This window comes from Lynx canadensis, chromosome A1, assembly GCF_007474595.2.
Source record: "Lynx canadensis isolate LIC74 chromosome A1, mLynCan4.pri.v2, whole genome shotgun sequence".
Lineage (NCBI taxonomy): Eukaryota > Metazoa > Chordata > Mammalia > Carnivora > Felidae > Lynx > Lynx canadensis.
The window spans coordinates 180189569-180204714 of record NC_044303.2 but is presented as its reverse complement, the minus strand read 5'-3'; the positions used below and the strand labels follow the sequence as shown (position 1 = coordinate 180204714).

General features: G+C 46.3%; 1 protein-coding gene across 1 annotated transcript in view; it reads right to left on the bottom strand.

Moving 5' to 3' along the window:
* Window positions 1-15146, bottom strand: part of SLIT3 (slit guidance ligand 3) — a 591744-nt gene that overhangs the window by 481794 nt on the left and 94804 nt on the right. Inside the window, 1 exon segment of the mRNA XM_030327818.1 lies at window positions 8262-8333. Within this exon segment, the coding sequence (XP_030183678.1) occupies window positions 8262-8333 (72 nt within the window).

Genomic DNA, 15146 nt, shown 5'->3' with positions numbered 1-15146 from the left:
GAACTGGAGGTCAGAAAAGCCTGGGTTTATTCCTGGTGACTTAGTTAAACTCTTAAGCCTCAGTTTTATCATCTGTATAGTAGGCATAAAAATATCTACACTTCAGGAAGACTAAAGAAGACTGTATACGCATAAGGTGCCTAGTACACAGTGGGTGCTCAAGAAATGTTTGGTTGTTTGCCTGCTCCCCAATCTATAAAATAATAGGGTTTATAATAGATCAGCATTTCTCAAAGTATACCCATGGGTGACATACACCAAAGGTGTGGGTTGCCTATTTATAAGGTCAGAATCCTGGGTCCATTCCAGATCTCATGAACTAGATGTCTTGGTTACACAGACTGGGAATCAGCATTTTAACCAGCACCTCAAGAGATTTTTTTTTTTCCATGTGCTAAGCTTGAGAAGCAGTGGAACTTAGATCCTTGCTCACCAAATGTGGTCCTAGGCCAGGAGCATCACCTGGAAGTTTGTTATAAACACAGACTCCTAGGTCCCACCTCAGAACTACAGAACCAGAATTCACATTTTAATAAGATTCCCAGGTGTTCAGATGCTCAGAGAAGTTTGAGAAATTCTGGCCTGGATAACTTTAATTCCTACCTCTAAAATTCTATCATTTAAGAGTCTACAAGACAATTCAAAGTATTAGCCTTGTAATCAACTCTGTGGATAGACAACAGACTTGTGTTCAGCTGGATAAAGCCTCAGTGGAGGAGAAAAGAAACCTTCCATGCCTTCTTTCCTAGCTCTAGGTTAAAGCACGAGCAAATCACGCAAAACAGAAATCCCAAGAGTGCCACGGCACCCATTGTAATCCATTATCTGTCCACATGCAGATTAAAGCTAACCTGTCCTCAAGCACATGATGAAACCGCAGGGGACAGAGCATGGCATAACATAAACAGAAGGCTGAGGCCTCACTGCAGTGTTCAGGGGGTGGGGGAATGGAGAGGGAGTAGGGAACGGAGCTCCAGTTTGCAGGGAGATTTTCCATGAGCTTTTAGTGGCTGTGCCCCTGGAAAAAATGACCCCACGTCTGCAACGGTGAGGCTGGCCCGTCCCTGGCCTCTGAGGGCTAGGCCAGCACAGGGGGAGCGGGTCTCTGGGATGCAGCTCCTAGCAGGCAGGCGGTTCTGAACCCCCCACCATCCTGATGGATTGGTTTTCCCATCGCCCTATTATCATTTCACCACATCAGATAACAACTCTGCTAGAAAACTGGGTAGTATGGTTTTTGTTTTCTCCACTGGTGTTTCACTTTTATAGTATTGTTTCACATTGATATAGAGTTTTATGGTGACACATATTGCATGTAGTTATGTTTTCAAGTTTAGTGTAGAACTGGAAGACTAAAGGTGGCTACAAAAGGATCTACGAACTGCAAAAGGTACTACCTAGAGGTATGGGGCCCCAGTCACTCAACACGTCTCGGCCCACTGAGGGCTTCAAAGACATAAAGGAACAAACATTAACTGAGCTTCTACTAAGTGCCCAGCACATTAACTAGTTATTAACTTCTCATAAGTACAGTAAGGAATGTAGGCTCTGGAGTCAGGCAAGTTTGGGTTTGAATTTTGGCTCTGCCAGTTACTGGCTCTGTGACCTTGGGCAAGCTGTCCAAATCTTTAGGACTCTGTTTCTTCATCTCTAAAAAGGAAATATTATAGTATCTCACCTCCTAGACCTGAGATGAAGAAGGAGGATTCACATAGAAGCAGGTCACAAAGCACCCGATGTAATATGCACTTGGGAACTATTGTGGGCTGCTGTGTCCCCCTAAAATTGAAGCCCTTGGACCCATTCCTTCAGCATGTGACTGTATTTAGAGATCAGGTCTTTATAGAGGTGATTAAGTTAAAACACACCCATTAGGGAGGAGCCCTGAGCCAGTATGCCTGGTTTCCTTATGAGAAGAGGAAGAAACACCAGGGCTGAGCATGAAGAGAGGGACAACCGCACGTAGAGGCACAGGAAGATACTGGCTCTAAGACAAGGAGAGAGGCCTCAGGAAACCAACCCTGCCAGCACCCTGATCTCAAACTTCCAGGATCCAAACTATGAGAAAACAAATTTCTGCTGTTTAAGCCATCCCATCTGAGATACTTTGTTATGGCAGCCCAAGCAAACAAAGACCGGAGCTGTGGCTGTGACCTCTGTTGCACAGTGAATCAACCCGAGGCTGAGAAAGTTGAAGTCACTTGCTCAGGGTCACCAGAGGGTAGGACCCCAACCCAGGTGTGTACGGCTCCAAAGGCCACATTCTTTACTCTCGCACTGGGCTGCCTCAAAGAGGCACTGGACCACCTTGCTGAATGCAACTTTCTGTGTGTGGGGGAGTACATGGCACGTACACACAAGGCAGTGACAAGACGGGACGATGGAGAAAAGGAAGGAGAGGTACAAGCAAGCAGAGAGGAGAGTTCAGAGGAGGTGTCCCTCATTGGAAGGAAGTTCCCTGGAAACTGAGGTTTTACAGCCTTTACTTCTGGGAGGGATGGTGCTCCACCATGACAACAGCCCCAGTGACTTGGGGCTAGTTGGCTGGCCACACTTCAGAGTGTTTTCAGAGGCCTGAGGGATTAACCTTCCAAGTCTCTTGCAACTCTGCAGATGCTAGTGAGGGCCAGGGGGTTTAACCCCAATGGCATGTTTTTAAAGCTGTCAAATACCTCGTAGAACTGAGTGGAGAATAATTGGAGGCCTCTGTGCTGCTGCTATCAAGCTGCTTATTCAGCGACAGGTTGAAAACCACTACCAAACACTGAATGGGCTCTTTGGACATGAATCCAGAACAGAGGGGCCAACAGGACCCGCTCATCCTCATATGGCAAAGTCCAACTCTTAAAAACCGGCTGTGAACCACTGTGCCCCTCATCTCCTTAAAGCTCTTTAATGAGTAGAATGCAGAGGACATTCAATCACTGTTTTCACCTTGTCTTCTGCCCCTTCTAAGGATTTCTGGCAACATTAACCCTTTAACCTCCAAAAAACCAGAAATCCCTCACTCCCTCTCCCATGGGTAGGTGAAAGAGAAAGCTGGAAGGGGAAGGAGAAATTAATAACCTACAGACCATGTAACAGACCACGCTCTGTGCCATCCTGTCTGGATGAGACAACTGAGGCCCAGAGAGGGAAAGTAACATGTCTTAGGCCACAGAGCTTGTGGGTGGTGGAGGACCATTCTGAACACCAGGATCTTCCCACTTCAAGGGCACCGCCGCCTCATCTTCATCTCTCTCGGAGCCTGAACCCTGTCAGGTGCTGAAGTGTTGACACCACCGATGCCAGAGCCATAGCATATGCACTGCTCGCCTCAGTCGGCCAGCAAAGTCGACCACAGACATCTTTCATTGAGCACTTGCTATGTGCTACAGTCAATGCTGAAGGCTGCCCATGGGCCACTTCCATCTATCCTCATTAACAATGTAGAGAAGTAGGTTCTCTTGTTTATTGTACTGATGATGAACCTGAGACCCGGGGAAGTTAAATGACTTGTCCACGAGCTCAAAGCCCCTTAAGCCCTCCACTCTACTGCCACCTCCTATGCCCAGCTCTGAGTCAGGAGTGGTAGGGAACTTAGGAGGAGCAGAAACATAATCCCAACACTCGAGAACCTTCTGATCTATGTCAGGATTGGGGGAAGCTAATATTTATTTTACTGAGTGCCCAAGGCATGGCAGAGACCTTGTTGGCCCTTTACAGACCACAGTGATGTTACCTAATCTTTAGGGCACTCCCAAGCTCTAGGATTCTCTGTCCAGTACTCTGTGTGCTTGAAAACAGGAAGAGGACAGATACACCATTAATATACATATGGATCAATGAATTACTGGTGCTGGATCTGAGGGTGGATGGGGGTAGAGTGGTCAGCAAGGCCTGACAGAAGCACTTGGACATATGACAGGTCCATTATCAATCCTTTTTATCATCATTTTAGGTCTCCACAATAGCTAGCTTGGCATAGTAGAAAACCGAAGGACTCTGCAGTGACACAGACACACATCTGAGTCCCAGTTCCATTGTATCCTGGTTATACAGCAATGGGGTAAGTTAGATAACCCCTCTCGGCCTCAGAAGTAGATGTGATAATGATTCTCTCTATAGGATTAGTGTAAAGGTTAAGTCTGAGCATTGAGGCAAAGTCCCCAGGGTAGTGCTACTTCTTAGAAATGTGGGCTATATGAGTAAGTAATTTAAACTCTGAGTTTTAGTTGCCTCTACTATAAAATGGGAGGAATGAGGCAGGTTGCTGCCTATAGTAGAAAAACGGCACAGACTCCAGAGTCAGATTACCCAAATGTGAACTCTGGTTCTGTCACTAAGTAGTTGTAGGATATCAGGCAAGTTCTTAACTTCTTTAAGCCTCAGTTTCACATCTATAGAATAATGTTAGTCATAGTATCACCCCACAGGGCTGTAAGGAGTATCAAATGAATTATACCTCAAGTGCTCAGAACAGTACCTGCCAGCCAATGGGTTTGCAATTGTTATTACCTTGAAGTGTTTCTGAGGATCCAACGCATTCAGTTAAAGCACAGCAGACTGCCCAAAGTCGTTGCTCAATGAATTTGTAGACATCTGTTGTTTTCTTTTTTTTTTTTCAACGTTTATTTATTTTTGGGGCAGAGAGAGAGACAGAGCATGAACGGGGGAGGGTCAGAGAGAGAGGGAGACACAGAATCGGACACAGGCTCCAGGCTCTGAGCCATCAGCCCAGAGCCTGACGCGGGGCTCGAACTCACGGACCGCGAGATCATGACCTGGCTGAAGTCGGACGCTTAACCGACTGCGCCACCCAGGCGCCCCAACATCTGTTGTTTTCAAGTTTGGCATCATTTCCCCCATCTTTGCATAACAGAATTTTTCTTTCTTTTGGGAAACCCATTCCCAAGCCCTGCAAACTCTCATCCCCAAACAAGTGGGATGAACCCATTTCCAAAACTTGACTGGTCAGAGGACACCACCTCACTGGCAATAATGATGTGCTCAGACATGGACGTGTCACCAAGCTAAGCAATCTACCACTGGTTCTTTTCTGAAGGACTGTTGACTCCACCCGGATTGCCAGATTAGTACCCTGGGTCTTCTGCTTTTGCTCACCATCACGTGCACTGCTACAAAAGATGTAAGGAGTGACATGAAGTCCCAATAACTTCACCAAGCCCCTGGATCCAGTTGTTCCTGAAGCTGTCCATAACTGTCCCTGAACTTTCCAGGCATATAAACCAGTATCTTTCCTTTTTGGATTAAACTAATTTTAGTCACATTTCTGTCACTTAGTGGTTAGTAGTGTTATTATAATAGCAGGTTTCCAACAAATATTATTTCCCTTTCCCATCACTCCTCCAAACATCTTATTACACATCCATAGCCTTAACAAAAGGTATTCTTTGGATAAACAGTGAGTATTAAGCAGTTTTTGTCTACAGATCTAATAAGAAAGGAAAAGGCGTGTCCAGAATTGCTACTTATCCCACATGGCATGCTACGGAGTAGACAGCCACACAGTACCCACATTTAGCATTCCCTGGAAAATGGTTCACTGTGTCTATTGAGATGCAACACTCCTTTACAGAGCTAGTGACATATGTATACACACCCATGATTGCACATTTATTGATTTCTAATTTGTACCCTGCAAAATAAGACAAAGACACAATAGGGCCATTAAGAAAAATCAAAGATCAAGCCCAGAGAGAAAAAAGAGATTGCTGATTATAGCCGAAACCTGAGTTAATATAGTTGCTTAAATAAAAAAAAAATTATATTTAGCTCTAAGCTTTTTGGCAGCCATTCAGAATGTGTCATGATGAGGCATACAGAGAAGTGGGCATCCTTCATGTCTGTACCTGAAAACCCAGCAGAGGCCAGGTTGGAACAAGCACAGAGGAAGAGCTTACTGAATAAATGAATGAGGGAATGAATGAATGAAGGATAAAAGAACCAAAGCTCCCTAAGGGCACTGTTTATAATACTTAGGCCTATATCCTTCACTTATTCATCTACACATTCACTGAGTGCTTATGTGTGCCCACTTCTGTGCCTGGCTAGGACCTGGAGCAGGACAGATAACAGACTGAGTCAAATGTCGTGCCTGCCTTCCCAGCTGCAGCTCTCTGGCTTGAAGCAAAAGCTCAGAGTCATCCACCTCAGTGCCCATAGCAACTGCCAGTGTCTTCGTGCATCCGGAAGAAAGAGATCAGAGAGCAAAGCTGAGAAAATGGGAAGTGCGGGAGTAACACTAGTTATCTTGGTAATTACACTCACCCCTCACTGTAAACCCTAGAAAACAAATGCACACACACTATGATCTCATCTGATACAGCTACTTGGCGAGGAAGATAAAAGGGAAGAGGAGTGTCAGCCTTATACTGATGGGGATATTCAGGCACAGAAGGGAAAATGACTCCCCCAATCTCTCTCAGAAAGTGACAGGATACCACCCTGGGGGTTCCCATGCCCTAGGCTGCCTGCCTGGGCCTGGCCCCCAGCATCTCAGAGACCTGTTATCACTGCCTGAAATTCCTCCTCTGCCTGCATCAAAAGCAGCCTCGCACAAAATGGGCATCATCTGATGGGAGCAGCTATGAGGCCATGTTCCATGAGCAAGAACCAGCCCGCTTGACACCCTGCAACAAGTGGAACACTCAGACCCCACCTGCTCAAAGCTTTCCAGCAGCCCCAGCCCCACAGACACCTTCTGTTTGCTTAGAATGTGATGCTGAGATTCCAGATGAAGAGCTTAGACTCAGCATTATTTAGGAGCAGGTTGAAAAGGCACAATGTGGTGCTGGGTGGAAAGACAGCTATTAGGTGAGCATGTAAGGAAAGAACTACATAGGAAGAGGAAATTAAAAACCAGGTTGTTTCCCCATATGCCCATTTAGTATTGTTTATCCAGCTCAGCTAGACACTCAGGCTGCTGAACATCACTTTAGTCATCCTCATGCCCATCAAGATGGATTCAGTGTGGAAAGGTGAAAAGGGGGGCATACTCTTCCCCACAGATAGCAAAGTCAGCCAGGTGGACCGAGCTAGAGAAATGCAGTACACAGCACGAGAAGACCTTGACAAGGTACAGGTGTGTCCTAGAGAAGGCGAACAACGCTGCTGTACCACTTAAACACCAGCCAACCCTTGTGGTTCCTGTTCCAACAAAGTGTCCTTTAAAATACATTTATGTATATAGTCTCTTTCTGTGTATGCACACACAGATATAGATATAGATACAGACTCCTAATTCAGAACTCATTCTTAAGCACACACACTGACATGTGTTTTGTATTTCCCAATGTATCCTGGAGCCTACATGCATTGTTTGACTGCATAAATAGGTATTAAACACAGCCACTGGGAATGTAAATGGTGGCCACAAGTTTGGAGCCTCCCCAGTAATGTTACAGTCTTCCCACCCAGGCTGTAAATCTCACTGCTTGGCTACTAAGCAGCCAGACACTGTCACTCCATTCAGAAAATCAAGGCTTGGGCCAACCCAGTTCACCCCATGAACTACACGAGTCACTGCCAGTATGACTTATAGGCTCAGAATCATAGAGCCATTCACTGTCAATTAGTTAACACTTGCCTAATGCCCACAATATGCCAACCGCAATCTCCATTCTGACGTGCATCTCAAGTTCCTTGAACGTCCAAACTCTCATACTGAATAAATGCACAGAAACATCTCCAATCTTCCCCCTGCATTATGTCTTGGACCATTCCAGAAGATAAAGCAAAATTTAAGATGTTTCTTCCTTTTCCCACAAAATCATAGATCTCCAGACCCAGGGTTCTCAGACTGGCGGAGGTAGGAAGCAGGCAAAGGGCTGGAGTTGTTCTGGTCTGCAGGATGGTGAGGTTAAAGTGTTCAGTCCAATACAATGCCCTCTGAGACCATTGGTGTCTCCTTTGAGTAAACCTACCTCAAATCCCATCCCCAGGGCATTTCCCTGAGGTGAGGTCAGACCATGTTAAATGGCAGTGTGTCCTTCTTTGCAAAGAAGAGATCTACTACCACAAGCCACCAGCCCTCATTGGCCACTTAAGCCACTGATATCTGAAGAATGGGAGCAAAAGTCGGGTGTGGAAGGGAGTGTAGGGGCACGACATATTGAAGCCCAGCTCCTAGTCTCCATACATATGGCCTAACTACCAAGCTCTGCATGGTACCAGGCTCCATTCACAAAGGCAACCACAATATCCATATCACCAAAGCCAGGCAGGACACCAGGTAGAGAACATAATTCGGCTCTACTTACAGTCTGGTGAGCTTTGGTGTACTCTGGAAAAGCAATTCCGGAAGGACCTGGAGCTTATTCTTGTTCAGGCGCCTAGAGATAAAGAACAGAATGAAAGGGTATCAGGAGACATTAAATGGATTAAGAGTATTCACAGATACTCACTTCAATCAATCAACAGGTATTAAGAGACTTTCTAGATATTTCAACATGGGATGCACAGCATGTTAAGGCATATTCTGTTTTGCAAGGCTTGCAGTCAAGTTGGAGATACGAAGCAAAGGTCAGTCAAAGGCAAGAACACAGCACGTGTGCTGTCCCTTCCCCATCAAGAGCCTAGGACAGACATCACTAATTGATCACACCATTCTTTCCCACAGATTCCAGACAAGGCTTTTGAAATTTTCCGGCCATGTGCTCCAGGTAGCAATTGCCAAGCGATGAAACTGATATGCAAAATGGGTCCCTAAAAAGAAATAAAATACCAGAGAGAGTATTTCATCCTAGATAGTGGTGGTGGTTGCAGTAGGGAGATAGCAGTTACTATGGAAACAGAAGAGGCCATGGGTTGAGGGGCCAAATGGAATCCCTGCCAGCCTGGAGCGGGGCTGTATTATAACTTTCATGGGCCCTTGGCACTTTTGCCTTTGCACGCCCCTAACTCTATATAAAAAATTAATATCACATTTTATAACTATGTTGGTATAAAAATATATTAATATTATATATTATAACATTCACTTTGACCTGAAAGGCTTTTTTTTTTCCTTCTAATTTTAAAAGAAATGAAAACATTTTCATGGGCCTCTGAAAGTATTGTTGGCCCTGAGCACTGTCCCCGCTGTGCCTAATGGAGCGGTCAGCTTTGGGTCAAAAACCACAGTCTGGGCAAGCCATGTGGCTGGAGGTAAAGTCCTCCCAGAAGGGATGCCCCACATTGGATGGCAGCAACAGAGCCAATCTCATGCTCTCCTGAGAATGGTCAATGCTAATGCCAACAGTGAAGAAGGCCACATGAGTTTTCAAGGGACACCAAGCCCTTACTGTGGCCTCCAAGAAGGCTGTTCTCTGGGGAGTAGGAGGCCAAGAGGGAGACCCTCATCCCTGCCCACTCCCATGACTCTCTGTCCTAGCATCTTTACACAGCCTCATCAGTGAGTGCCCAACCCAGTGTCTCCAAACCTGTCCCCAGAATCCTCAGAATCTCCTGCAGCAAAATAACAGTTTATAGCCTGGTTGAAATTTTTGCTTGGAGTGAGCTGCCCATTTCGTTACCTGGGACAACCATACTATCCTATCTTAGAGTTAAGCAAGCTGAAGAAAAGATAAGATGAGCTTCTTCCCTGCTTCTGCCCAAAGCCCACACTCTCTCCACCATGCCAAGCAGACATGCTTCCCTGGGGGGATTTTGCTACTTTCCCCCTTTTGTCCCAGGTTGATGGCCAAAAATTTCTAAGAGACAGGGGACAAGCAGGAGGTCAGAAAGGGCAAAGCATGTGAGAGAGGAGCTTTGAAGACCCCAGAATAAGGCTCCTGTCAGAAGTGTGCTGCTCAGCCCTGAAGGGGCTCACGGTATGTGTGGGCAGGTGTGGTCCAGTGATGCTGTTTGTCGGCCCCCTGACTGCAAGGAGACCAGACAAGAGGCTGAGAAGTTGGACGGATAAGCTCAAGTTCCCAGCGACACCCCAAAAGCATCATGACTCCCACACTAGTGCTCTTCTGTAATGTTTTATTAGTTGTGGTAAAAAACAAAAACATGAGATTTTCCATCTTAACCATTTTCAAGTGTACAGTTCAGTGGTGTTAAGTATATTCATAATGTTGTGCAGATCTCCAGAACTTTTTCATCTCACAAAACTGAAACACTATCACCATTGAACAACTCCCCACCCCAGTCCCTGATAGCCGGCACTCTACTTTCTGTTTCCATGAGTGTGACCAGTGTTTGCTTTTTTTTTTTTAATTTTTAAATGTTTATTTATTTTTGAGAGAGAGAGAGAGAGAGAGAGAGAGAGAGAGAGAGAGAGAGAGAGAAACAGAGCACGAGAGGTGGGGGTGGGGGTGTTCAGAGAGAGAAGGAGACACACAATCCAAAGTAGGCTCCAGGCTCTGAGCTGACAGTACAGAGCCCAATGTGGGGCTTGAACTCACGAATCACGAGATCATGACCTGAGCCAAAGATGGACATTTAACTAAGCCACCCAGGCGCCCCAATGTTTATTTATTTTTGGTAGAGAGAGACAGAGCACAAGCAGGGGAGGGACAGAGAGAGGGAGACAGAATCTGAAGCAAGCTCCAGGCTCTGAGCTGTCAGCACCGGGCCTAACGCGAGGCTTGAATTCACAAACTGTGAGATCATGACCTGAGCCGAAGTCAGACGCTTAACCAACTGAGCCACCCAGGTGCCCTGTGACCAGTGATCACTCCCAGTATCCACTGTTCATGTTCCTGTCACTAAAATGGAAATACAGGAGGAGCCCAGGGGAGAGAAGAGTGATGGGTAATCTAGTTGCTCTTCAGAGCAGCTCCCATAAGTCTGTGATATGTCCTTTGATGTCATATGGGAGCACTGATCCCAGAGAAGGTGCGGTGATATGACTTTGGCCAAAGCTGGGTTCAGGTCTAACTAGATCTTGATCTCCCTGTGGGACTTTTGGGTAGTTACCTGGCCTGCTGAACCTCAGTGTTCCATCTTCAAAATAACCCTATACATTGGGTTACAGAAATTCTTAATGACACAGTGTGTGCCCAAGTGTCTAGCACTGCAATAAGAGCATGGAGATAATAATAAAAATGATGCAGTCCTAACTGCACATCAGATGCTATGCTACATGCTGGATGGGCACAATCACAGGCAGGAGAGCTTGGAAGCGGGCGTCATTACTACCCACATCTCATAGATGAGGACGCTGATGCCTGGAGAGGATGAGTACATTCCACAAGGCCACAGTGTTAGGAAGTGGTAGGGTCAGCATCTGAACCCAGGCAGTCTGCCTCCAGCGCCCAAGTTCTGAACCACTAACCTCTCAAAGCCTTGTAATAATTGACAGTTCCCTTCCTCTTTTCCTTTCTTCTTTCTCCTCCCCCCTTTCCTTCCTTTCATTCAGGGTTACCACCTCCTCTGCCCCAGCTCAGACAACCATCCATCCTGAATACATTTCCCTCCCTGAAAAGAACTCTCTTGGAGGTCCCTAAGGCCAGAATTGGGTCTCTACGTGTCTGTCTGGAACCACCCTCTATTGTCACAGCTGCACAGAGCCGGGTGACAGTTATATTCAGACGACCAACACTTCAGTCTAGGCAAAAATCCTAAAATTCAGCCCACCGAGGCCTGCAGTGGGTAGGGTGTTTAGTGTGCTAAAAGCCCTAAACCAGAGTTGAAGCTAAAAATAAAACCAGCTTGGCTCCAAAGCTCCAGGAAGGGAAGGAATCATTTTTCAGTATTTGTGGCTGGACAAAAATAAAAACACAACCAAACTGAGCCAATTGTGCTCTGCCTGCTGCTTCATAAACCCTGATGAGGCTTCCAGGGCAGCTGGACCCGGCTTGTTCTCCCAGAGCCTCTGGGTTTTTCCGCTTCAGCTTGGGCGGGCCTCATGCTGGTTCTCCCTATCACAAGGAGTCTGATGCTCCATTTCATTTCCAGTTCATTCCAGGGTTTATTCACGTTTACTTAGCAAACTGAGCCAGCTGAAAGGTCTTCCTTGAAGGGCTGATGGAGGCTCCAAGCTGCATAAAGTGCATTTCCCACGTGGCTGCTGTAGAGCAGCTCCTGAGCAGGAAAATGAATAGTACACAATGTGTCGTTCTCCTGGTAGAGGAACAGGGAAGCACTGGGCTGCAGACAGGGGCTGTGGCCATGATGCCCTCCATCCCTCATGTCATCCACTGCTCTGTCACCCTGTATCTAGAGGTGAAACTCTCCTGCTGTGGTTCAAGCTGAAAACAGATCCATCATTTGTTGGATGGATGAAATGGTCCTGGATGAAAAGGACCAAATGGGACTCATATGAGGGCAGACCTGAGGGGATTGACACCAACCATAGGCCAGGTCAGTGATAAGATAAAGCCCTCCTGGCTATCCCCTGTCCCTCGGAGATCAGCACTCTTTTTCAGCTTTACCTGCTAGAACAATGGGCAGCATCAATGTCAAAAGCCCACAGGCTGTGAGTTGCAAGGTCATACCGCTTTTCAGCCTGAACCATGAAGCACTGCAGTACTGCTGATCACCTTTCTGGAGGTACCTGGGTGTAAGATCTGATTCGAGATTTTGCCACTTTTTTTGTTGAATTTGTCCATTCATCTATCCCTTCAATCATCCATCTACCCACCTTTCCATCCAACCACCATCCATTCATTTCGTCAGTCCTTTCTCAATAGGAATGTATGAAGGTGAGTAAGAATATTCCCTTCCGAATATCAGATGCTAGTGGAGAAGACAGGAAAACAAAGTATCATGGGAGTACAGAGGAGGGCCAGCTAACCCAGACCTGGTAAAGGAGGGCTTCCAAAAGGAAGTGGCTGGAATTTACTTTTGAAGCAGGAGTACAACTCTTTAAGAGACAGGGACGAAGAGTTCTACACTTTTGTATGTCTACGGAGGGCCACGACACCAAGGGGCCCCTGGGAAGTAGGCTGCACCGCTGGATTCCAGAGAGGACATGAGAATCAGAAGTAATGAAGCTGCAGAGCCAGGCAGAGGTCTTACGCCAAGGGCCCTCATGGGTAATGATAAAGGATCTGGGTTCGGTTGTTTCCTGGGAGTAATGGGAAGCCACAGGAGAGGGGTGAGCAAGGGAATGATCATCTGGTTTGGGTTTTGGAAAGTCCTCTTGAATAGCAGTAAATCTCATTTGGCAGAGTGAAAAAGGAAGCAAGGAGACTAATTATGAGGGCTCTTGCGTAATCCACATGACTGTGTGAGGACCTGGTTAAGGATGAGAATGGTATTGGAGTGTAGGAGATGTATGTGAGGCATCATTGACAGTCCAAAGGAGTTCCAGGGGTGGAGGTGTTAAAACAGGCCCCCAGGGCTCCTGCTAAGTGGGTAACTGATCAGCTGAGATTACCAATCACTGCCAAAAGGAACAGAGAAGGGAGACAGCATGCAGAACATGCTGTGTTCAGATTCAAGATTTCTATGCTACTGGGATCTCTCAAATATGTTCTGACAACTAGTATCAGTAGCTAGTAATAACAGTAAAGCCATGACTCAGGCACTGTACTAAGCACTTTACATGAACTATCCCACCATGAAGCACTGGGCTTCCCATTACCCATGGAAATGCTTTGAGGCTAGTACTCTCAGTAGCCCCATAATAAGGAAACAGAAGCCTAAAATGGTTAAAGCACTTGTCCAAAGACCAACTTGACCAAAATGATGGTGACAGGATTTGAGCCCAGGCACCTGATGTGAAGTCTGTGCTCCTGGCTGCCACGGATAATGATAGTATTTAGTTTAGCTCTTCATTATAGACTGTCTTATCACCTAATGTATGAGTCTCATCTTCCCAGGAAACTCTAAAGGTCCTCAAGTGTAGAATATGCATCTAATGTCTCCCTGCGATCCCAACTTTAGCCCACAAAGCCCCAGGCATGCAAGAGGGTGGTGCTTCAGGAAGGGTCTGTTGAGTTTCATGAATAAATCATAAGGGAGGAACGGCAAATTTGGGAAGCCTCAAAGATCAATGGCCTTCCTGGGCTAGGTGACAGAAGTCATCCTGTTTGGAGGTGAATAAAACTCCCAGAGGGCCCACCTGTCTGTCTGCATTCTCCAGAAACTTCTTGCAGACTCACCTGCCTCACTGACAGGCAAGGTAAGAACTATGGGGCTCACTCAGTACTTCCCCCCACCCCCCGGGGGAAGGACAGTGCAAGAGGCCTCCAGGCCAGAAGCATGTATGTCAGCAAGCCAGGGCAAGGCTTGCCAAGTCCTTTCCTTTCTTCAGGGAACAGTGGCCTGTCCAGCTGCCCAGCTACGGCCTGAAGGAGGGAAAAAGTCAGTGTGCTAACTCCCAAAGGTCACTGGGATTGCTTACTTTAGTAATGAAATCAATTGGTTCCTCAGCCCCAGGCACTTTCCTAGGCAGCCTGGGTGCTCTCCAGGTCTACTGGTACTTTCAGAAGCATCAACATGTCTAAGCAACAGGGCTAAAGTGGCTTTGTTATTCAGAGCAGAAGCTCCAAGCCTCCCCCAGTGGATAGATGGAGAGGCCCATGGAGCTGGGGCTCCAGGCAAGCCCAGAAGAAGGGCAGCACCAAACTCAGAGGTGGCACCATCATCCATGAGGATATACGGGTGTCACTATACATCAGGGGAACTCTGTGAGCATAAGAGAAAAAACTTGAACTTTGGCAAGGGAAAAAAGCAGGCAGCCCTGATTTGGGGTTATTTCTACAGTTGCTCCCTATAAAAACAATGGCCTCTTATTTTTTTGGTTTCCTTACTGGTCAAACAAATCAAATTCAGGCTTTTTTCCTGTTATGCAAATTTCATAATGCAAACTGGATGTAACCTGATCAGTTCAGTAAGAAAACTGATTTGTGATGTTGTTGGTTTACATCATTGTCATGTCAGAAATGGTTCCCATATGTGTGGAAAGAAAGCCTATTTGCCTCAGCACCCATGGCCTCTTTTCGTTGGGTGACTGACTCTTCTTTGCCAGTGGGATTTCCATTTTTAATCTTTCTTTCTCTCCTTTTTCTTTTTTTTCTTTTGCTAGCAGCTTTCTTGAGATCTAACGGGGCTTCCTTTTTAAAAGCACTTCTAGTCCAAACCACGATTTATTTTGATGGTTCTGAATGAAGCAAGTTGACCTGAGTCTCATCTTCCACAGAATTCAGCATTTGCTCATTGACATTTAGGTTGGCTTATGCCAATTTTGAAAATCTGTTATTTTTAGTTTG